The sequence below is a fragment of the Bos javanicus genome, chromosome 7 (genome assembly GCF_032452875.1).
Source record: "Bos javanicus breed banteng chromosome 7, ARS-OSU_banteng_1.0, whole genome shotgun sequence".
NCBI lineage: Eukaryota > Metazoa > Chordata > Mammalia > Artiodactyla > Bovidae > Bos > Bos javanicus.
In genome coordinates, this window is record NC_083874.1 from 391,472 (window position 1) to 416,480 (window position 25,009).

Consider the following 25,009-nt stretch of genomic DNA (forward strand, 5'->3'; position numbering starts at 1 on the left):
GAAATGGACTGGAATGGGTAAATTTAACTCAGATGACCATTATATCTACTACTGCGGGCAGGAATCCCTCAGAAGAAATGGAGTGGCCATCATGGTCAACAAAAGAGTCCGAAATGCAGTACTTGGATGCAATCTCAAAAACAACAGAATGATCTCTGTTCGTTTCCAAGGCAGACCATTCAATATCACAGTAATCCAAGTCTATGCCCCAACCAGTAACACTAAAGAAGCTGAAGTTGAACGGTTCTATGAAGACCTCCAAGACCTTTTAGAACTAATACCCAAAAAAGATGTCCTTTTCATTATAGGGGACTGGAATGCAAAAGTAGGAAGTCAAGGAACACCTGGAGTAACAGGCAAATTTGGCCTTGGAATACAGAATGAAGCAGGGCAAAGACTAATAGAGTTTTGCCAAGAAAATGCACTGGCCATAACAAACACCCTCTTCCAACAACACAAGAGAAGACTCTATACATGGACATCACCAGATGGTCAACACTGAAATCAGACTGATTATATTCTTTGCAGCCAAAGATGGAGAAGCTCTATACAGTCAGCAAAAACAAGACCAGGAGCTGACTGGGGCTCAGACCATGAACTCCTCATTGCCAAATTCAGACTGAAATTGAAGAAAGTAGGGAGAACCACTAGACCATACGGGTATGACCTAAATCCAATCCCTTATGATTATACAGTGGAAGTGAGAAATAGATTTAAGGGCCTAGATCTGATAGATAGAGTGCCTGATGAACTATGGAATGAGGTTCGTGACACTGTACAGGAGACAGGGATCAAGACCATCCCCATGGAAAAGAAATGCAAGAAAGCAAAATGGCTGTCTGGGGAGGCCTTACAAATAGCTGTGAAAAGAAGAGAAGCGAAAAGCAAAGGAGAAAAGGAATGATATAAACATCTAAATGCAGAGTTCCAAAGAATAGCAAGAAGAGATAAGAAAACCTTCTTCAGTGATCAATGCCAAGAAATAGAGGAAAACAACAGAATGGGAAAGACTAGAGATCTCTTCAAGAAAATCAGAGATACCAAAGGAACATTTCATGAAAAGATGGGCTCGATAAAGAACATAAATGGTATGGACCTAACAGAAGCAGAAGATATTAAGAAGAGATGGCAAGAATACACAGAAGAACTGTACAAAAAGATCTTCACGACCCAGATAATCACTGTGGTGTGATCACTGACCTAGAGCCAGACATCCTGGAATGTGAAGTCAAGTGGGCCTTAGGAAGCATCACTGTGAACAAAGCTAGTGGAGGTGATGGAATTCCAGTTGAGCTATTCCAAATCCTGAAGGATGATGCTGTGAAAGTGCTGCACTCAATATGCCAGCAAATTTGGAAAACTCAGCAGTGGCCACAGGACTGAAAAAGTCAGTGTTCATTCCAATCTCAAAGAAAGGCAATGCCAAAGAATGCTCCAACTACCACACAATTGCACTCATCTCACACGCTAGTAAAGTAATGCTCAAAATTCTCCAAGCCAGGCTTCAGCAATATGTGAATTGTGAACTTCCTGGTGTTCAAGCTGGGTTTAGAAAAGGCAAAGGAACCAGAGATCAAATTGCCAACATCTGCTGGATCATGGAAAAAGCAAGAGCGTTCCAGAAAAACATCTATTTCTGCTTTATTGACTATGCCAAAGCCTTTGACTGTGTGGATCACAATAAACTGTGGAAAATTCTGAAAGTGATGGAAACACCAGACCACCTGATCTGCCTCTTAAGAAATTTGTATGCAGGTCAGGAAGCAAGAGTTAGAAATGGAGATGGAACAATAGACTGGTTCCAAATGGGAAAAGGAGTTCGTCAAGGCTTTATATTGTCACCCTGCTTATTTAACTTATATGCAGAGTACATCATGAGAAACGCTGGGCTGGCATAAGCACAAGCTGGAATCAAGATTGCTGGGAGAAATATCAATAACCTCAGATATGCAGATGACACCACCCTTATGGCAGAAAGTGAAGAGGAACTCAAAAGCCTCTTGATGAAAGTTAAAATGGAGGGTGAAAAAGTTGGCTTAAAGCTCAACATTCAGAAAACGAAGATCATGGCATCCCGTCCCATCAATTCATGGGAAATAGATGGGTGAACATTGGAAACAGTGTCAGACTTAATTTTTCTGGGCTCCAAAATCACTACAGATGATGACTGCAGCCATGAAATTAAAAGACGCTTACTCCTTGGAAGGAAAGTTATGACCAACCTAGATAGCATATTCAAAAACAGAGACATTACTTTGCCAACAAAGGTTCATCTAGTCAAGGCTATGGTTTTTCCTGTGGTCATGTATGGATGTGAGTTGGACTGTGAAGAAGGCTGAGCGCTGAAGAATTGATGCTTTTGAACTGTGGTGTTGGAGAAGACTCTTGAGAGTCCCTTGGACTGCAAGGAGATCCAACCAGTCCATTCTGAAGGAGATCAGCCCTGGGATTTCTTTGGAAGGAATGATGCTGAAGCTGAAAGTCCAGTACTTTGGCCACCTGATGCGAAGAGTTGACTCATTGGAAAAGACTCTGATGCTGGGAGAGATTGGGGGCAGGAGGAGAAGGGGACGACAGAGGATGAGATGGCTGGATGGCATTACTGACTCGCTGGACGTGAGTCTCAGTGAACTCCAGGAGTTGGTGATGGACAGGGAGGCCTGGCGTGCTGTGATTCATGGGGTCGCAAAGAGTCAGACACGACTGATCAACTGATCTGATCTGATCTGATGCTGTGTGTAAATCTTTAAACCCAAGCCTCTTGGCTAAAGCTGTATAATCTGTGTTGAAATAATTGTTGACTAAATTCTAGCTATAAAACACTTGTGTTACCTTTGTTGTATTCAGTTCGACAACATTGTTAGCCTAACCCTTGAATTTTCTGAAAGAAACAGGCTGCTTGGAGCTCCTTATTAGAAGGTGACCTCAGAGTACATTTTCACTTAACCACATTAGTTATAGGTATAGTACTAACTTGTCACAGTACTATCTACCTAAACCAGTGTTCACAAAGAAGGATGTAGTGTATCCTACTTGAGTCTCTACACCAATCAGAAACATGCTATGTATAAATCTTGATATCTGAGCCTCTTGGATAAAGATGTATTTTCTGCCTTGAAAACCTGGTTAGTTGTAGACTGAAAACTCCTTGAAAAACACTGGATACTTTTGTTGCATTCAGTTCAAGTCTAATCGTGAATATTCTGAAATACAGAGGCTGCTAGGAACTTCTTGTTAACAGGTCTTCTAAAAACACATTTCCCCCTAACTGTATTAGTTATAGGTACAGTACTAACTAGTCACAGAACTGTCTGCTCAAATCAGTATTCACAAAGATGGATCCAGTGCATCCTATTTGAGTCTCTACATTGTTCAGAAAAAAATGGTGTGTGTGAATCTTGAAATCAGAGACTCTTGGCTAAAACTGTATTACCTGCCTCAGAAAACTATTTAGTTGTAGACAGAAAGCTGTTGAAAAACACTTTGGTTACTTTTCTTGTATTCAGCTCAACAACATCCTTAGTTTAACCGTTGAATTTTCTGAAAGAAACAGCCTGTTTGGAACTCCATTTTAGGAGGTCTTCTCAGAGTACATTTTTACTTAACCAGGTTAGTTATAAGTATATTAATAACTAGTCACAAAACTCTCTGCTCAAACTATTGTTCACAAAGAAGGATGCCGAGTATCCTGTTTAAGACTATACTTCTCAGACATTGCTGTGTGTTAATCTTCAAATTTCAGCCTCTGAACTGAAGATGTATCTTCTGCCTAGGAAAACTAGTTAATTGTATACTGAATGTTAGTTAAATACATTGCTTGCTTTTGTTTTATTCAGCTCAACAACTTCCTTAGCCTGCTGCTGCTGCTGCTGCTAAGTCGCTTCAGTCATGTCCGACTCTGTGCGACCCCACAGACGGCAGCCCACCAGGCTCCGCCATCCCTGGGATTCTCTAGGCAAGAACACTGGAGTGGGTTGCCATTTCCTTCTCCAATGCATGAAATTGAAAAGTGAAAATGAAATCGCTCAGTCGTGTCCAACTCTTAGCGACCCCATGGACTGCAGCCTACCAGGCTCCTCCGTCCATGGGATTTTCCAGGCAAGAGTACTGGAGTGGGGTGCCATTGCCTTCTCCTAACACTTGAGTTTTCCAAAAGAAACAGGTTTCTTGGAACTCCTTCTTAGGAAGTCATCACAGAGTACATTTTCACCAAACCAGATTAGTTATAGGTCTACTAATAACTAGTCACAGAACTATCTGCTCAAATCAGTGTTCACAATGATGGATTTAGTGTGTCCTTCTTGAGACTCCACACTGTTCAGAAACACGCTATCTGTTAGTTTTGAAATCTGAGCCTCTTAGCTAACAATGTATCTTCTTCCTCAGAAAACTAGCTTGTTGTCAACTGAAAACTAGTTGAAAAACACTTCGGTTACCTAGGTGTATTCAGTTCAAAAAGTTCCTTTGTCTAACCATTGAATTTTTGTAAGACTCAGGCTGCTTGGAATTCCTTAGGAGGTTATTTCAGAATATATTGACATCAAACCAGTTAGTTATAGGTGTAGAACTAAAGAGTCACAGTATACTCTGCTCAAATCAGTATTCACAAAGAAGGATCTATCATATCCTGTTTGAGGTTGTACGTTGTTCAAAAACAAGCTGAATCTTGAAAGCTGAGCCTTGTGGGTAAAGCTGTATTATCTGCCTCAGAAAACCAGTTAGTTGTAAACAAAAAGCTAGTTGAAAACACTTTGGTTATTTTTGATATATTCAGTTCAACAACTTCCTTAGTCTAACTCTTAAGCTGTCAAAAAGAAACGAGCTGCTTGAAACTCCTTTTAGCAGGTCATCTCAGAATACATTTTCTCCAATTCAGGTTATTTATACGTATAGTACTAACTAGTCACAGCACTCTCTGCTCAAACCAGTGTTCATAAGAAGGATCCAGTTGCCCTTTTCGGCTAACTACACTGTTCAGAAACACACTGTGTGTGAATCTTGAAATCTGAGCCTCTTGGCTAAATATGTATTATCTGACTTGGAAAACTAGTTAGTTGTAGACTGATAGCTAGTTATACCTGTGGCAGATTCATTTTGATATATGGCAAAACCAATACAATATTGTAAAGTTAAATAAAATAAAATTTAAAAAAATAATAATAAACTGCATTTGGACAAACAAAAATAAATAAATAAAAACACTTTGGTTACTTTCTTTGTATTCAGTTCAAATTTCCTTAGTCTAACCATTGAATTTTCTGAAAGAATCAGGCTGCTTGGAATCCTTGTTAGGAGGTCATCTCAGAGCACATTTTCATCAAACAAGGTTAGTTATAGGTATAGGACTAACTAGTCACAGAACTCTCTACTCAAACAAGTGATCATGAAGAAGGATCCAGGGCATCCTGTTTGAGTCTATAAACTGTTCAGAAACACACTGTGTGTGAATCTTGAAATATAAGCCTCTTGGCTAATGCTGTATTATCTGCCTCAGAAAGCTAGTTAGTTGTAGACTGATGGCTAGTTTAACAACACTTTGGGGACTTTTGTTGTATTCAGTTCAAAAACGTCCTTAGTCTAGCAGTTGAATTTTCTGAAAGAAAGAGGCTGTTTGGAACTCCTTGTTAGAGGTCATCTTAGAGTACATTTTCACATAACAAGGTTAGTTTTAGGTTTACTACTAACTAGTCACAGAACTCTGCTCAAATCAGTTCTCATAAAGAAAAATCTAGTGTGTCCTACTTGAGTCTCTACACTATTCAGAAACACGATGCATATGAATCCTGAAATCTGAGCCTCGGCTAATGCTGTATTTTTTGCCTCAGAAACCTAGTGAGTTGTAGGCTGAATAGTAGTTGAGAAACACTTTGGTTGCTCTTGCTACAATCTCCTTAGTCTAACACTTAAGTTTTTGGGAAGAAACAGGCTGCTTGGAACTCCTTGTTAGCAGGTCATAGGTATAGTACTAGGTAGTCACATAACTTTCTGCTCAAACCAGTGATCACAAAAAAGAGTCCAGGGCATCTTGTGTCTACATTGTTCAGAAACATGATGTGTGTGAATCTTCAAATCCAAGACCCTTGGCTAAAGATGTATTATCTGCCTCTGGAAGCCAGTTAGTTGTAGACTAAAAGCTGGTTGGAAAACACTTTGGTTACCTTTCTTGTATTCAGCTCAGCAAATTTGTCTAACCCCTGAGTTTTCTGAAAGAAACAGGCTGCTTGAAACTCCTTGTTAGGAGATAATCTCAGAGTACATTTTCACCTAATCAGGTTAGTTATAGGTATTGTACTAACTAGTCACAAAACTCTCTACTCAAACCAATGTTCATGCAGAAGAATCCAGTGTGTCCTGTTTGAGTCTTGGGTAGATATACCTATGGATCTTAGAGGATCTCCTGAGCAGATAGAGGTTAACTAGCTCTATGTGGGTACACACTGGTGGCAGAAGACCAAGGGAATATTGAGCAGTGGGAGACCTCTGAGAGATCCCCATTTTACCTATGAGGGCCCCACCCAAGAGCCCTCAGGCCAAGCAACCAGCAAGATAGAAACTGAGCCCAACCTATCACTCAATTGAAGACCTAAAGTCATACTGCACTCACAGTTACCTCAGAACAGACCCCTTGACACAGCCCTGCCTACCAGAGGGTCAAGACCCAGCTCCACCAATCAGAAGGCAAGCATTAGTTCTTCCCACCAGGGAGCCAATCAGAAGGCAAGCACTAGTTCCTCCCACCAGGAAGCCAATCACAAGGCAAGCACCAGCCCCTCCCACCAGGAAACCTATGCAAGCTGGTGCACCAGGATGCAACACCAGAAAGAGAGGAACCACAACCCTGTAGCTTGTGAAAACAGAAATGTAGAAAGACAAAATAAGATGACAGATAAACATGCTGCAGGTGAAAGAACAAGATAAAATTGCAGAACAAGTAAATAAAGAAGGGTTATGCCACCTACTTGAAAAAGAATTCAGGGTAATGATAGTGAAGATGATCCCAAGATGATCGTCTCAGTAAATGAATGGCAACACAGGTGGAGAAGATACAAAAAAATGTTTAACAAAGAACTAGAAGACTTACAGAACAGATGAACAATACTATGACTGAAATGAAAAATGCACTAGAAGGAATCCATTGCAAAATAACTGAGGCAGAAAAACAAATAAGTGATCTGGAAGACAAATTAGAGGAAATCACTGCCACCAAGCAGTATAAAGAAAAAAGAATGAAATGAGGACAGTCTCACAGACCTCTGGGACAATATCTGACATTCAACAGATGCAACATTTGTTTTATAGGGATCCCAGAAGGAGAAGAGAAAGGGCCTGAGAAAATATTTGAGGAGCTTATAGATGAAAACCTCCCTAATATAAGACAGGAAAAAATCAAGTCCAAGAAGTGCACAGAGTCCCAAACAGAATAAATGCACAGAGTCCCAAACAGAATAAATCCAAAGGGGAACACATTGAAACACATATAATAAACTGGAAAAAAATTAAAATATGAAGAAAAAATATTTTTAAAAAACAGCAAAGGAAAGGCAACAAATAATATACAAGGGAATCTCCATAAGGTTATCAGGTGATTTTTCAGCAGTAACTCAGCAGGTCAGAAGTGAGGGATATGACATATTTAAAGTGATGAAATGGTAAAACCTACAACCAAGAACATGCTACCCAGAAAGGCTGTCATTCATTTGCTAAAGAAAAAAAGTTTTACAGTCAAACAAAAGGTAAGAGAATACAGAACCACAAAAGCAGCCTTACAGTAAATGTTGAAAGAACTTGTTTAGCTGGTGAAAATAAAGAAGGTACAACTAGAAACACTAAAATAACAAATAGGAAAGCTCACTGGTAAAGGCAGACATACAGTAAAAGTAGGAATTATCCACACAAATATGATAGTGAAACAAGCAACTCTGAGGAGAGTACAAATGCAAGAAATGGGAAATGTATTTAAAATTAACAGATCAACAACTTAAAACAACTTTGTATGCTATGTCATACCTTATGGGAACTCCAAACTATAAAACCACAACAGATAAACACACACAAAACAGAAAAAGCAACCCAAATGCAATACTAAAAATAGTCATCAAATCATAAGAGAACAAAAGAAGAAAAGGAAAAAAAAAAAAAAAAGGACCTACCAAAACAAACCCAAAACAATTTTTAAAACAGCAATAGGAACATTGTTGTTGTTCAGTCCCTAAGTCATGTCCGACTCTCTGTGACCCCATGGACTACAGCACATGAGGCTTCCCTGTCCTCCACTGTCTCCCAGGGTCTGCCCAAATCCATGACCACTGAGTTGGTGATACCGTCTAACCATCTCATCCTCTGCTGCCCTCTTCTTTTGCTTTCAATCTTTCCCAGCATCAGGGCTTTTTCTAATGAGTCAGCTCTGCATCAGATGGTCAAAGTATCGGAGTTTCAGCTTCAGCCACAGTCCTCCCTATAAATATTCAGTGTCGATTTCCTTTAGGATTGATTAGTTTGATCTCCTTGCAGTCCAAGGGACTCTCGGGAGTCTTTTCCAGCACCACAATTCAAAGGCATCAGTTTTTCAGCTCTCAACTTTTTTACGGTCCAAATGTCACATCCATAAATGACTACTGGAAAAAACCATAGATTTAACTATATGCACTTTTGTCAGCAAACTGATGTCTCTGCTTTTAAATATGCTGTCTAGGTATGTCATAGCATTTCTTCCAAGGAGCAAGTGTCTTTTAATTTCATGGTTGCTGTCACCATCTGCAGTGATTTTGGAGCCCAAGAAAATAAAATCTGTCACTGCTTCCATTATTTCCTCAGCTATTAGCCATGAAGTGATGGAACCAGATACCATGATCTTAGATTTTTGAGTGTTGAGTTTTAAGCCAGCTTTTTCGCTCTCCTCTTTCACCTTCATCAAGAGGCTCTTCACTTTCTGCCACTCAAGTGGTATTTTGTGCATATCTGAAGTTGTTAGATATTTTTCCCAGCAATCTTGATTCCAGCCTGTGAATCATCCACCACAGCATTTCTCATGATGTACTCTGCATATCAGTAGTTAACTTTAAATGTAAATGGATTAAGCACTCCAACCAAAAGGCGTGGATGGACCTAGAGATTATTATACTAAGTGAAGCAAGTCAGACAGAGAAAGACAAATATCATATGATATCACTTATATGTGGAATGCAATAACCACTGATAAAAATGTACTTATTTACAAACCAGAAATCGACTCACAGATCTCAAAATCAAACTTATAGTTACCAAAGGAGAAAAATAGTAGGGGGGGGTGATCAATTAAGATATTGGGATTAAGGTATACACGCTATTATATATAAAATTATAAAGTAGATAATAAGGAACTTCTGCATAGCATGGAAAATTATACTCAATATTTCTATAATATCTTGTATGGGAAGAGAATCTGAAGAAGAGGTGACATATGTATATGTATAACTAATTCACTTTGCTGTACACCTAAAACTAATACATTGTTGTAAATCAACTATACTCCAACGATTTTTTTTTTTTAATAGTGAGGAGTTGAGTACATTGCAGCTTATTTCCACATGGATTAAGGCCTCAGAGTCAGCATTAGGTTTTATAGGATTAGGGCCTGGGGATTAGGGTTCTAGTGAGGACCCTAGTGTTAGGGTTGGAGTTAGGGTTTGGGGTAAGCCTCATGGCTAGGACCTTAGATTTAACACATTAGGGTTAGCCCTTAGGGTTAGGTGCCTCACAGGACAGGATCTTAAAAGGAATGTATTAGACCCTATTGGATGATTCATTCTTAAATATGACAAAGGAGAAGAGGACAACAGAGGATGAGATGGTTGGATGGCATCACATCGAGTCAACAGACGTGAGATTGAGCAAGCTCTGGGAGTTGGTGAAGGACAGGGAAGCCTGGACTGCTGCTGCCCACAGGGTCCCAAAGAGTTGGACACAATTGAGCAACTGAACTGCACGAAACTGATGTTGTTAAGAAAAGTAAGATGCACAGAACTGCATACTTTATATCCTATTTTTGTAAGGTACCAGCTTTTTCTATGTGCCATTTATGTTAATACACATACATTCATAGAAGAACATCATTAACATAAGATAACCGCAGGGAGACGAGGGGAAAGATTTTTTTTAACTGCATTTTCAAAGGGGCATTCACCTCTTTTGACTCCACTGGTCTCATAGGGAAAGAATCATGGGTCCTCAAGCTTCCATCTTCTACCTGGCCCCTGTCCACCTTTCCCTATCCAGTCACTTGTCCTTGGACTCCTCGATTTACAAGATGACAAATACAAATGAAATTCTCCCACATCCTTAGGAAAGAGGCAGAGCCTGCCTAATGAGAGAGTTAAAGCTTAGCACCCTTTAAGGAAGAGGTGAACATTTTCCCTCATGCTTTCCTTAAGCCTTTTGCAACTGTATCTTGCCTGAAAATTGGCCTTTCTTTAGGTCCGGGAGTAATGACTACACAGCACAATGTCTTACTTATGGAAATGCTTTTCTTCGACTCTATGCTAATAATTATAATTGTAACAATCTTGCTTGGGAACCTGTCTCTCAACAACAGAATATCTCACCCAGAAACACATTGCCCAGAACTCCTTCTTTCTGGCTAAGCTTGTACTGAAGTTATCTCAGGATGTATGCCTTGGGAAAGGCTCTAATGGAACTCTCACATCCTTGAAGTGTTCTATTTGTTCTCAGCAGCCAGTTTGAAAAGTATATACTTCCCTGCTTAAAATAATGAGGTGGGGTACTCTCCTACTCCCTTCCAGTGCCTTTTGCTGGAGGCTTTCTCTATACTTTTCACTCTAATTAAACTTTGCTACACAAAGCTCTGAGTGACTGAGACCACATCTTTCAGGTCCTGGAGTGAAATTTTCTCCATGAGTACTGGCAGTGTTCACCATAAGCTATTACTCTCATGTGAAAGAGAAAAAACAGGCAAAATAGAATACATAATGCAATGTTTCTGATAATAAACCTGAGGCCTCTGAGAATCTCACATACAGAAGTCCACGTATCATCTTCATAGGAAACCATGTCAAAGAGGCAGCAGTGAAGACCCTTAACCCAGGCCAGCACTTGCCTCATCCAGGAAAGCCACTCCATGATGCCAGGGTCTCTTAAGTTATGTTAGACACTCCCCTTGCACTTAAGCCTATGGAATTTGGCATGCGTCCCCTGAATCACAAGATATCAATCACATATCTTGAGGCCCTGAGCTGAGGGAAAGTATCTGATCTCTGCTAGGAGAATGAGAAGGAGTCTTGGCCACAGCCAACCCACTCAGTCCCCTGGTGCTGCCATCTCCCAATGCTCAGCATTGGCTATAAGAAACAAATGCTAGGTTTCAACCCTAAGCAACAAGGGTCATATTTTGCCTTCCCAATGTCTGTCATTCCACAATCAGTGACTCTCACTCAGGACAGACTGCTATGGGAACTCCTCATCCTCCATACCCATGAAGGGGCCCATAGGGGATGGTCTAGGGTGGGATCACTTTTCTCTCCACCTAACACTAGGTTCTCCCATCACCTGACCTTTCCTTGCCCCAATCTAGAACAATCTAGCCTTCCTCTGCTATAGCCTCATAGAGGCCCTTCTGCTCCAGTGTCCATGTCACATCTTGCCTCAGCCTTCTGCTCCTCTTTTAGGATTTATCTCTGACTCAGGTCTCAGGCCCCTATTCTCTTAAACAGTTGAAGCTCTGCCCTGGCTTTCACTATTCCAGAATAGTAAACTAAATTGGATTTGATAAAGTTTGTGGTTGAAAAGATCAGTGGCTGGAAGTGGGATGGAGAGACAAGTGAAATCTGAGGGAAACAGAGGCAAGAGAGAAGTAATGCGTGTGCAGGGCAATGAATTGGTATCTGTCCTCAACCTGTCCCATGTATCTGACTTGAACATTTATGTAGAGAGAAGGGTCAGAGGTTGAAGTTGTTGGTGCCACTGAGAAGGGAGTTTTATGATGCTCTGGATACAAATACAGATGCTTCAGTAGCATGATACAGAGGGTGTTCCAGAAGGAGGAAGGGGCACTTCCCCCAAGCTTTGCATGGGAGGTGGAACTGCTTGTAGCTCCTTGAGAAGTGAAAGGTTGAGGAGCCTCCTGAGCCAGCATGTCAGCTGACACACGAACATTCTCATGACAGCCAAGTGAAGTAGGAGGATTCTCTAAAGCAGGACAGATGTGATCAACAGAGGAGGAAACTAATCATAATAAGTGATAACATGAACCAAACACATAAGTCAGACACTACAGTTAGCACTTCAGATTGATTATTTTATTTAAGTATCAAAATGACTCTACATGGAATGTGATATTGCACTACAAGAAAAGAGTACAGCTTAGGTATTTGTGTTTGAAGATCGGTGCCTATGCAGATGAATCATGATGTCACCATTCTCAAGTCATTTGATTGTTTAGGGTCTTAGTTCCATTATCTGTAAAAAATAAAAATGGTTGTGACTATGTGAAAAAGAATCAATGGGATCATAAACAAAAAGTACTTGATATAATGCTCACTTATGATTATCATTTCATCTGTAAGTAAACAGAGGACTTATATATATATATATATATATATAATTATATAACATATATAATTATATTTTATAATTTTATATAATATATTTTATATATTATATATTTTTAAATAATATATATTATATAATTATATAATATATATAATATATAATTTTATAATATATGTTTATATACTTTATATAGTATTTAAATTATAATATAATATATGATTATAATTATTATAGGTTATGTAATTATCATATAATTATATGTTATATAATTATAATAATATAAAATAGTTATATAATTAATTTCCTTATTTTAAAAAGACAAATGTATATAATTTATATAATATATAATTATATAATTATTTGTTATATAATTATAATATAATAATATAAAATAATTATATAATTAATTTCCTTATTTTAAAAGACAAGTGTCTAAATTACAAGAAATACTGATACATGGGAATAATTTATGGATATTTGGACTGTGCTAGGACCATTGAGGGGCTTCCCAGGTGATGCTCATGGTAAAGAACCCACCTGCCAATGCAGGAGACATGTGACATGGGTTTGATCCCCGGGTCAGGAAGATCCCCTGGAGGAGGGCATCCCCACTCCAGTATTCTTGCCTGGAGAATCCCATGGACAGAGGATCCTGGCAGGCTATAGTCCATAGCATCACAAATAGTTAGACGCAACTGAAGCAACTTAGCTCGCACACATGCAGGACCATTGAGAAGAGAATACTACAGTGCAATAAATGTAACTTGTTAGAAAAGCTATAATGAAACTGATCTGGGGATGGGGCTTTTGGAAGGGCAGAACAAGGTGGTTACCAAATCCTCTCCTCAAAAAGCAATGTTAAAATCACCAGCTCCATAATAGACAGTATGGTCTTACTTTTTCCCACTTATCCTTTCTAATGAAATAAAGTATCTTGGAAATTATTACACAGACAATAATAAAAGAACTCTGAAGCCTGGAAAAAAGAAATCAGACTGACTAGGGATCTCAGGACTTGAAGAATAACACAGGGTTTTCCTGTAGGGTTTTCTCTTTCTTTTCTTTCTTTGTATTATTATTATTTGGTCTCACATATACCAGGACTTGATACAGGGAGTTTTGAAACCTGGAACTACCAGATATGTAAAAATCAAAACACACCAACAGTAAAAAGACTGATCTTTCTGGCCAAAGGATAAGAAACAAGACGCCAAACAGATTGAGTGAAGAGTCCAAACCTGCATCCACAACTGAGTTACCAGCAAGCAGCGTCAACTGCCCACAAAAGCTCCAAATACCCACAGCAAAGCCATTGTCTCCCTGACTTCCACCAGTAGCATAAAGAAACACAAGAACAATGGCTTGTGACTCACCTTCTTCCCTGTTCAAGAGGTGATGGCCCACAGACACTAGACAACCCAGGAAACACCTTTATGTTCCCACATACAGCACCAGCAGGAATTGACAGAGGCCCCAGAAGAATGAAGCAAATCAGAATAGCAGGAATATTTCCAGGGTTCAGGAAGCTAAACTGTCAAGTTCACAAAATAGGTCAACTTACAAGCTAAACCTAAACAGCAAAATTGCCTACTAAGTAGAAGACACCCATGGCAGATTCATGTTGATGTATGGCAAAACCAATGCAATATTCTAAAGTAATTAGCCTCCAATAAAAATAAATAAATTTATATTAAAAAATAGGAGTATCTAAGCATAATAACCAAAATATTAAGGATACAACAGACAAAACTTTCCTCATGCCAAAAGCCAGTGAAACCATAAACAGTGAGAAAAAACAATCAACTGACACCAGTACCAAGTTGAATGTTAGAATTGTCACACAAGGATTTTAAATTTGCCATCATGAATACATTTCAATAATCAATTACAAATTCTCTTGAAACAAATGAAAAAATTAATATTTAAGCAATAAGATAGAAGTTATAAAAAGGACAAAATGGGAGCAAATGGAAATAATACACCTGAAAACTACATCAGCTAAATTTTTTCAACCTGATAGATGGACTCAATACAACTGAAGATGACAGAGGATAGAATCAATACACTTGAAAATAAATCAGTAGAAGTTGTGCGATTTTAACAGAGAGAACATAGACAAAAAAGACAGAGCCTTACCAACTTGAGGGACTATAACAAAGGGTCTAGAACTTATATCATCAGAGCCTCAGAAAGAGAGGACACAGTGTGGAACAAGTATCAGAAAAAATAATGGCTGAGAATGTCACAAATCTGTCAAAATACATAAATCAGATTAAAAAAACTGACCCAATCCAAAAATATTAAAAATAACAACAAAAAATATCCATATCAATATACAGCATATTAAACTTCTGAAAACTAACAAAGATAAAATTTTAAAACAGATAACATTTTGTATTTTGTACAAGATATTGTACAAAAAAAATGCAAATTTGAATGACCAGCAGATTTCTCTTCCAAAACAATGAAGTGGCACAAAATTTTTCAAATGCTGAAAGAAACTCAATGGTGAAAAATTGAAATTTTCTCTTCTAAAATCAGAAACAAGACAAGGATGCCTACTCTTGCCACATGTATTTAACGTAATATTGTAAGTCCTAGCCATAGAAATCAGACAAGAAGTCATGCAAATTGGAAGGGAAGAAGTAAAATTGTCACTGCGGATGACATGATATTGTATACTGAAAGCACTAAAGTCATCACCAAAATACTATCAGAACTAAAAAATAATTCAGCAAAATTCCAGGTTACATGATTAATACATAGATATCTATTGTTTATCTATACACTGATAACAAAGTACCAAAAGGGAAAACAAAACAAAAAACCCAATTGCAGTTGCATCAAAGGGAATTAAATACATAGGAATGAACTTGGCCAAGGAAATGAAAGACCCATACTTAGAAAACTATAAGTCATTGATGAAGTAAATTGAAGATGATACAAATAAGTGGACAGATATCCATACTCATGGATTGGAGGAGTTGCTATTGTTTAAATGACCACACTACTCAAAGCAATCTACAGATCAACTGCAATCCCTATTAAAAAAAAAAAAAAAACTCATGATATTTTTCACAGAACTAGAACAAAAAGTCCTAAAATTTGTATGAAAAAACACAAAATACCCCAAATAGCCAATGCTATGGAGCTGCAGGAATCACACTCTCTAACTTCAGACTATATTCCAAAGCCATAGTAATCAAAACAGTATGGTACTGGCACCAAAAGGACACATAGATCAATTGAACAATAGAAAGCCCAAAAATAAAGTCATGCAACTATGGTCAATTGATCTACAACAAAGGAGGCAAATACATACAATGGGAAGAAGTCTCTTCAATAAGTGGTGCTAGGAAAACTGAACAGCTACATGTAGAAGAATAAAATTAGAACATTTTCTCACATAACATACAAAAGTAAACTCAAAATGGATTAAAGACCTAAACTTAAGATCAGAAATCATAAAACTCCTAGAAGAAAACATAGGCAGTACACTCTGACATAAATCTTAGCAGTATTTATTAGATCTGCCTCCTCAGGCAAGGGAAACAAAAGCAAAAATAAACAAATGGATTCTAATTCAAGTTAAAAGTTTTTGCACAGTAAAGTAACCCATCATAAAGCATAGACAAACTATTGAATGGGAGAAGATATTTCTAAATGATATGTCTGATAAGTGGTTAATACTTAAAATAACAAAAAAATTTAAATAACAAACTTAAAAAATGAACAGAAGACCTGAATAGGCATTTTCCAAAGAAGACATACAAATAGCCAATTGGCACATGAAAAGATGCTCAACATCACCCATCATTAGGGAAATGCAAATCAAAACCACAATGACTCATCATCTCTTATCTGTCAGAAATGCTATCATCAAAAAATTTAACAAATAATGTAGGTAAAGATGTGGAAAATAGGAAATGCTAGCCCACTTTGGTGAGAATTTAAATTGGTAAACCACTATGGGAAACTATATGGAGGTTCCTCAAAAAATTAAAATAGAATGACCATATGATCCAATATTTCCACTCATGGGTATATATCCAAAACAAAAACACTACTTTGAAAACATATGTGCACCCCAAAGTTCATAACATCATATTTACAATAGCTAAGATATGGAAGTAATCTAAGTGTCCATAAACAGATTAAAAGATCAACAAGATACACACATAAAAAGAATAAAATTTTTCCATTTGCACAACACTGATGTACCTGGAGAGTGTTATGATTAGCGAAGTAAGACAGAAAGACAAATACTATATGTTTAAGTTAAATGTAGAATTTTAAAAGTTAAATAAATATAACAAAATGAAAACAGACATAGATATAGTGGACAAACTATTGGTATAAATACTTTGTCTCTCCAGTGGGGAGACTGTTTGGAGGAGGGGCATAATAAGGAAAAGGAATTAAGAGATATGAACTATCAATACTAGGTTGCTGTTCAATTGCTAAGTCATGTCTGACAAGGATATAATGGAATAAAGGATCTACATGGAATACAACCAATAATAGAGTATAATCTGAAAATACTTAATTACTATATTGTACACTTGAAACTTTGTTGCTCAGTCTTGTCTGACTCATTGCAACCCCACAGACTATAGCAGGCTAGGCTTCCCTGTCCTTCAACATCTCATAGAGTTTGCTTAAACTCATATCCATTGAGTTATTGATGTCATCCAACCATCTCATCCTCTGTTGCCCCCTTCTCCTCCTGCCTTCAATCTTTCCCAGCATCAGGGTCTTTTCCAATGAGTCGGTTCTTCACATCAGGTGGCCAAAGTATTGGAGCTTCAGCTTTAGCATCAGTCTTTCCAACTGATATTCAGGGTTGATTTCCCTTAAGATTGAGTAGTTTGATATCCTTGCTGTCCAAGGGACTCTCAAGAGTGGTCTTCTCCAGCACCACAGTTCAAAAGCATCAATTCTTTGGCACTCAGGCTTCTTTATGGTCCAGCTCTCACATCCGTACATGACTACTAGAAAAACCATAGCTTTGACTGTAGGCACTTTTGTCAGCAAAGTGATGTCTCTCTTTTTTAATATGCTGTCTAGGTTTGTCATAGCTTTTCTTCCAAGGATCAAGCATCTTTTAATTTCATGGCTGCAGTCACCATCCACAGTGATTCTGGAGCCCAAGAAAATTAAGTCTGTCATTGTTTTTTTTTTTTTTTTTGTCTAGCTATTTGTCATGAAGTGATGGGACCAGATGCCATGATCTTAGCTTTTTGAATAATCAGCTTTAAGCCAGCTTTTTCACTCTCCATTTTCACCTTTATCAAGAGGCTCTTAAGCTCCTCTTTGCTCTCTGCCATAATGGTGGTGTCATCTTCATATTTGAGGTTATTGCTATTTCTCCTGGCAATCTTGATTCCAGTTTGTGCTTCATCTAGCCTGGCATCTCACATGATGAACTCTGCATGTAAATTAAATAAACAAGGTGACAATATACAGCTTTGATGTACCCCTTTCCCAAAATTGAACACTTGAAACTAGTATAGCATTATAAATCAACTATACTTCAATGAAAAAGACAAGAGATAACAAGTATTGGTCTAGGATATGGAGAAAAGGGAATCCGTGTATACTGATGGTGGAATTGTAAACTAGTTCATGCATTATGGAAAACAGTATGAAGGTTCTCCAAAAAATAAAAATAGAGCTACATCTGGGTATATACTCAAAGGAAATGAAAACAAGATTCAAAGAGATATCTGTACTCTGATATTTATTATAGTATAATTCATAATAACCAAGATATGGAAACAATCCACATGCCCATTGCAGGAGGAATGGATAAGAAAGATGTGGTGTATACACAAGGGGACATTTTTTAGTCATGAGTAAGACGGGCACCTTTGCAACAACATGGATGGACCTTGAGGACATTATGCTAAGTAATAAGTCAGACAAGAAAAGACATATACCGTATGATATCACTTATATGTGTAAACTTAAAAGGCCAAAATCATAAAACCAGAGACTAAAATAGTGGTTACCAAAAACTAGGGGGTGGTGAGATAGGAGAGATGCTATTTAAGGGTACAAATTTGCAACAAGAAGCTAATAATTTCTAAAATTCTAGTGCACAGTATGGTGAATACAGACAATAATATTGTATTACTGTAATCATACTTGACAAGGACAGATCTTAATAATTCCAACCACTAGAAAGAAATGATAGTTATACAACATGAAGGAGGTGTTAATTATCACTACAATGGGAATCATATTACTTACATAAATGTATCAAATCAACATTAGATTTATACCTTAAATTTACATAAGTGAAAGTGAAAATGTTAGCTACTCAGTCGTGTCCTACTCTTTGTGACCCCATGAACTGTAGCCTGCCAGGCTCCTCTGTGCATGTTATATCAATTACATCATTTAAAAGTTTATTAGAGAGAAGTTTCAAATCCATATCCTAGTCTTTCAATTTAAGAAATAGTTAAAGAAGAGCAAATCAAACCTAAAGGAAGAAGAATGAAAGAAATAGTAAAGATTAGAGCCTAAAATAGAAATAGAAAACAGCAAAATAGACAAAATGAAAAGCACAAAAACTGACTCTTTTTTAAAAAATCAACACAATTTATACATTTTTAGCCACAGTGAAAGAGAGAAAGGGCAAGAATAAGAGAGAAAGAGATACAGAGAGAAGAAAATGATTAACAAAATTAGGAATTCAAGAAAGGATATCATCTCCTACGTTAGAGATACTAGAATTATAAGAAAATAGCACAATTTCATGCCAATAAATTATACAATTTAGATGAAGTAGGCAAAGTCTCCAGAAAGTCACCAGTTACTGAAACTGACTCAAGAAGAATTAGAAAACCTTAGATCTATAACAAGAGATTGAATTAATAATTGAAAATTTTCCCAGAAATAAAAACCTGGGCCCAAATGGCTTCATTGATGAATCCTCCCAAATATTTTAAGAAAAAATTGTACCAACATTTCTTTTTTTATTATTTTATTTTATTTTTAAACTTTACATAATTGTATTAGTTTTGCCAAATATCAAAATGAATCCGCCACAGGTATACATGTGTTCCCCATCCTGAACCCTCCTCCCTCCTCCCTCCCCATACCATCCCTCTGGGTCGTCCCAGTGCACTAGCCCCAAGCATCCAATATCATGCATCGAACCTGGACTGGCATTCCCAACTCACTCTGTATGGGCAGTATTTTCTGATACCAAAATCAGATAAAGACATCACAAGAAAAGAAAATTTCAGATCAACATCACTCATGAATACAGACACAAAAATACTCAAAATATTTAAACAAATTTTACACCACAAAGACTGGGGTTCACTTTGAAAATTAAAATCAACCAGGTTGTTGCAGGAGCCCAAAATGGAATGTAGACAATGACAAGTGAATCTAAATGTGTTACATATAACCTCGCTACACAGTTGCTGAAAGAAGCTAAACCAAGGAGTTTTTAAAAGCAATGTTTGCTTGGATGCTGCAAGGCTATATACAGAAAGAACTGTACATGAACACTTTGGTGAGCGGCTCACAGGGCTGCCAATTGTGAAACTATGTACATTCTGGATTGAACAAATAAGTAATTAAATTATAATTAGACCAGGTTTCTCTGGAGAAACTGTTGAAGAAGTTACACATAAGCAAAGGGGAACATTTCTAAGATGAACCCTGATTGGGCACTACATTAGTTAGCAGTATCAGTATTAACTCTTTTGCACACACACACATGTGTGCACACACACACATGTGTACACATACACACAGCATACAGAAATAGATACAAGTTTATAAGTGGGAACATACATTTCCAATTCTGTCTGTTGAGAGGACTTAGAAGCAAAGATTCCCTAGTAGTCATAACAACACCTGAATGCCCAGATTTTTTTTTAATTTCTCCAATAAAATGAACCAAAGCTTCTTAGAAGAGTGGTTGACTCCAGAACTAGGACAGGTAAAATATAAGATAATTCTGGAATACCTTATGGGGCTATAAGGTAAAGGAATCCTTGGGAAAAGTGGGGAGGGAGATGCAGGCATTTTAAAGGACTCAGGAGCTAATCTGAAAGAACTCATAATGATCAAATCTGGAACAATATGAGCAATAAAATTAACAGTGATCGTATTAGACATAACCTAAATAATAAAAAGAAATATTGATGAGACCATACAGATATAAGTGACTATATAAATGCAGAGAACTCTGCCTTGGAGAGTAATTCTAATCAAATGTAGACCAATAAAGATATAAAATCACCATAGAACACCACAATGATAATTGCTACAGGCAAGATCCACTGATGATGGCAAAATTAGTGGTGAAAGTTTAAGGATAAACAGGATTTTTGTGTCACATCAACATAAGACCCTCTTAAATATGTACTAGAGAGAAATAGTAACTATTCAGAGGAGAACCCTGGCCAGACACCACTTTAATTGTGGTCAAGATTAACATTTCCCATGTGCTGAGGATGACACATCACAAGTGTGTGATTTCTTAAAAATTCAAAACCTCAATGTACTCATGATAAAACAGCATACAAATCCAAATTGAGGAAAATTCTACAAAATACTTAACTGGTACTCTACAAATGTATCAAGGTCACAGAAGACATTAAGATAGAGTAATGGTTAGTTTGGAGGAAACTAAGGAGACATGGCAACTAAATGAAATGTGGGATTATACTGGCACAGGAAGAAAATTTTACTGGAAAATGGGAAAATATGTTTAAAGTCTGAAGTTTAGCTAATAGCATTGCAACAATGTTAATTTCCTGGTTTCAATAACTGTTCTGAAAGATATTAACATTAGGAGAAGCTCAGTGAAGACTAGTTTGGGATTCTCTCTACTACTCTTGTAAGTCTAAAATTATGTCAAATTCAATTCTTTTTTAAAGACTAAAGTTGTCACAAGTCATTTCTTAACATACAGTAGGCATGATCCAATCCATAGTGAAGTCAAGTGGGCAGATGACAAGCAGAGAGAAAAAAGGCAAGTGCATTTTTTCTAGACTCAACATTTAGAGACGTAAAGTGGTTCCAGCTTTTCTGACTGTGGGACACAGAAAACCTAGAGTTAAAAGTCTGGCCACTCATACTAGTCACTTCTTTCTTCACTGTGAATTCAAAAAGCAGAGGCAGGAATACTTGATAAATTAGCAAAGGTCATATATGTATTCAATACATATTATTATATGTAATGTAATTCACATTATATATTCTATACATAATGTACTAAACACATACATATATGTTAAAAACACATATGTATTGTACATGGTTATATTAATACATATTACATATGAGTATGTAACATTACATACATTAAATATTGATTACTATGAATATAATCATATACTAATATTATACATACATATATACATATATGGAGAAGGAAATGGCAACCCACTCCAGTGTTCTTGCCTGGAAAATCCCATGGACAGATTGAGCCTGGCAGCCTACAGTTTGTGGTGTCGTGAAAGAGTTGGACAGGACAGATTGACTAAACAATATACATATATATTATACATATCTAATATATAATGTATATGAACTATGTATTCTCATAAGTTATATATAATATATACATATACACATAATACAGGCTTCCCTTGTGGCTCAGCTGCTAAAGAATCTGCCTGCAATGCAGAAGACCTGGGTTTGATCCCTGGGTTGGGAAGATCCCCTGGAGAAGCGAAAGGCTACCCACTCCAGTGTTCTGGCCTGAGAATTTCATGGACTCTATAGTCCATGGGGTCGCAAAGAGTCGAACATGACTGAATTTCATTTCACATACACATAATATATATGACTATATTAATATATAAATGACATGTATAAATATATGTGATTATATGTATGCAACATATATGACTTTGTTCATCAACTAAGTATTTATGTGGTACCAAATGTTCAGAGAGAGAATATAGAGATTTTAAGAAAGATGAACCAGGTCCCAGTTAAGAAAATGGGGAAGGCAGGAAAAGGCAACGATTGCAGCAGTGGGTGTCCCGCTTGCTCCTGCCTGGAGTGAAACTGGTCCAAAGCTTCCCTCTTCTGCTGCAAGGATGCTGACCACTGGGTCAGGCCAGACTAACAACCTCCAGCTGCCCAAGTTCCAGGGGCACTTCTGACAGTAAGATGATAACAATGTTATGTTGTCTCTCTGGAGAGAACTGACTTGGTAGGGGAATGGGCTCACAGGAGCAGCACTCTGGGTTCCCTCAAGAGCAAAGCTGGACTCTGATGGTCTTGCACTGCTTCTCCAAGGAACCACTGAGGGGCAAGCAGCAAAGTACTGGGGAACAGGCCCTAGTGGGCCAGGAAAAAGGAAGCAACTTTTTAAGCCAAGTGGAGCAAGACAAACAGGGAAAACCAAGACAAAATACCTCATAGAGATGGCTACTCCAACCAACTACAAGAAGGCCACCAGGCCTGGGGAGCTCTACATCTTCCAGAAGCTCCTCCGCTATGAATTAGAGCTAGGAGCTGGCAGAATAGAAGGCTGAGGGGTTCTGCAGACTGAGATGGTTTCAGTCTTACCCTTCCAAGACGTTGTTAATCCACTGTATTGCAGCTCTCTTCTCTAGGTCAAGGTCTTCAGCAGTGACTGGATAACCTATCTGGAGAGGTGGGGGCAGGATCAGTGGACCGTTTCGCCTGGTGGGCAGCAGCAGAGGAATCTTGCGTTTGCGGGGCCTGAAACTGTCAGATGACTGTGAGCAATTTAAGTTTTGTTTCTTCCTTAAGTGGTCATCTGCAATTTTTTTATCTTTGATCTTCCTCTGCGGTTCCATTGAGGCTGAAGGGTTAGGCCAATGGCATTCCTCGCTGGTTTTATCTGAGACCTCATGAAGATGCGATGACTCTGGGCCCAGGAGCCCGGCTGCGCCTGGACCCATCCTCTGGAGCTGTAGGAAACCTCTTGTGGAGCTGTATGAACTGGTGATGGCATTTCGTTTGCTGCATGAACTCAAAAAGTAGGTCTGGGATTTCCTAATCAGGATATCCGAGCTCTTGGAACAGAGAACCAGAGGCCCAGGCCTGGGCACAAAGGAAGAGAGGACCCCGTTGATTATGAGGTGTCTAAACGCGGACTGTGCATTTCCTCCTGGATTCGAGCCCCTTCTCTGTTTATCCTGACTCTCCTGGGCTGATTGTCCTTTCTTTTGCTTTGCTAGCCCCTTTCTGCTCTCAGCCAAGGCTGTCAGGTCCTTCTCTTCCTTTCCTCTCAGTTGACCACTCTCTTCTAGGGCCCTCACCAGAATTTCCTTTACACAAAGGTTTGGGAGGTGAACAGAAAATGAAGACCACGTACAGATGACTGTCTGCTTCAGAGGCAAACGGAGCGTCAGTTTGCCCTTTGCGGATGCCATCCTCAGGATTACTGAGGTGTGGAACATCTTGGAACTGCAAGCTGACGGCAATGGCTTCTGACGGCCACTCCAGGGCACAGAGGGGAAAAAACACCAAAATAAACACCGGGCTTGCTGGATTGAATATTGCCGCCGATGGACTAGGACAAACCCCCGACGGTGCAGACGACGACGGGGTGAAGCCATGAGACCCTCATAGGACAGCCTGCGAGCCAGGTCCAGAGTTGGGGCCCCCGAGTGAACCCGGCAAGCTGGGGGAACACGGCTGGCAGTGTGCGCGGGCCCGAGGCACTCGGTGCTCTCTGGCTGGTCCCCGCCCCGCAGAGCAGGTGACGACGACTGGCGAGGGCGAGGCCGGCTCAGGCAACCGCCCATGAGGCGCAATTCTGCACTGTCGGGACCTTCAAATGGAGTCTAGTGGCTCAGAGAGATTTCCGTTAGCTGCCTAAGGGGTGCCAGGCAAAGCGCTTACTGTTGGGAGGCGCCTGTGACGCGTCGTTGGAACGCGTGAGCGAAGAAAGGGGACGCTAGGCCTGCGCGAGGGAGGGTTAAGCGCACCCGGGTGCTTCCTGCCGGATGCGGCGTAGGTGTCGGCGGGGCGCAGGTGTCGGTGGAACGCAGGTGTCTCGGGGCGCCGGTGTCGGCGGGGCGCAAGTGTCTCCGGGGCACCGGTGTCGGCGGGGCGCAGGTGTTGGCGCCTGGAGTACCGGCCCCCTGGGCGCAGTCGCACTTCCTGCAACCAGGCTCCAGCTGCGCCACTGGAAGGTGACTGGCAGTGTTCCCCAAACCTATTGGCTCCGGGCTCAGCAGCGCCCACTCTATGCTGCAGCTCCAGGGTCAGCACCGGATACCCCAGGGGAAAGCCGTTCTGACTCCGTGCCACCGAGATCCTGGGGGCTGCAGGAGGGAACCAGCTGGACGCGGGAAGCCAGAGTGGATGCTCCCCGTCCTGTTTCCTTTCCGGTGAATCTTACTTTTCTGATATCGCACCCCCTCCTCCTCCCCTGGAAAGTAAGGTTTCCAAAACAGTTTACAATGACCAGAAGTAGAGAATTGGTATCTTTTTAGGCAGCTGTATATCCGGG

General features: G+C 39.1%; 1 protein-coding gene across 1 annotated transcript; it reads right to left on the reverse strand.

Annotated features, from left to right (window-relative positions):
- Positions 1-12,268: 12,268 nt before the first annotated feature.
- On the reverse strand, positions 12,269-24,423 carry LOC133250264 (nuclear envelope pore membrane protein POM 121-like). The gene is made up of 2 exons (XM_061421254.1): positions 23,092-24,423; positions 12,269-12,450 (listed from the first exon to the last, which is right to left on the reverse strand). Exons 1-2 carry the CDS (start codon positions 24,297-24,299, stop codon positions 12,447-12,449), a joined length of 1,212 nt encoding a protein of 403 aa, XP_061277238.1. The 5' UTR covers positions 24,300-24,423; the 3' UTR covers positions 12,269-12,446.
- Between the last annotated feature and the right edge of the window lie 586 nt (positions 24,424-25,009).

Excerpts from the sequence above, each read along its gene's own strand:
- LOC133250264 (XM_061421254.1), bottom strand. The coding sequence starts at position 24,299 with ATGGGCGGTTGCCTGAGCCGGCCTCGCCCTCGCCAGTCGTCGTCACCT.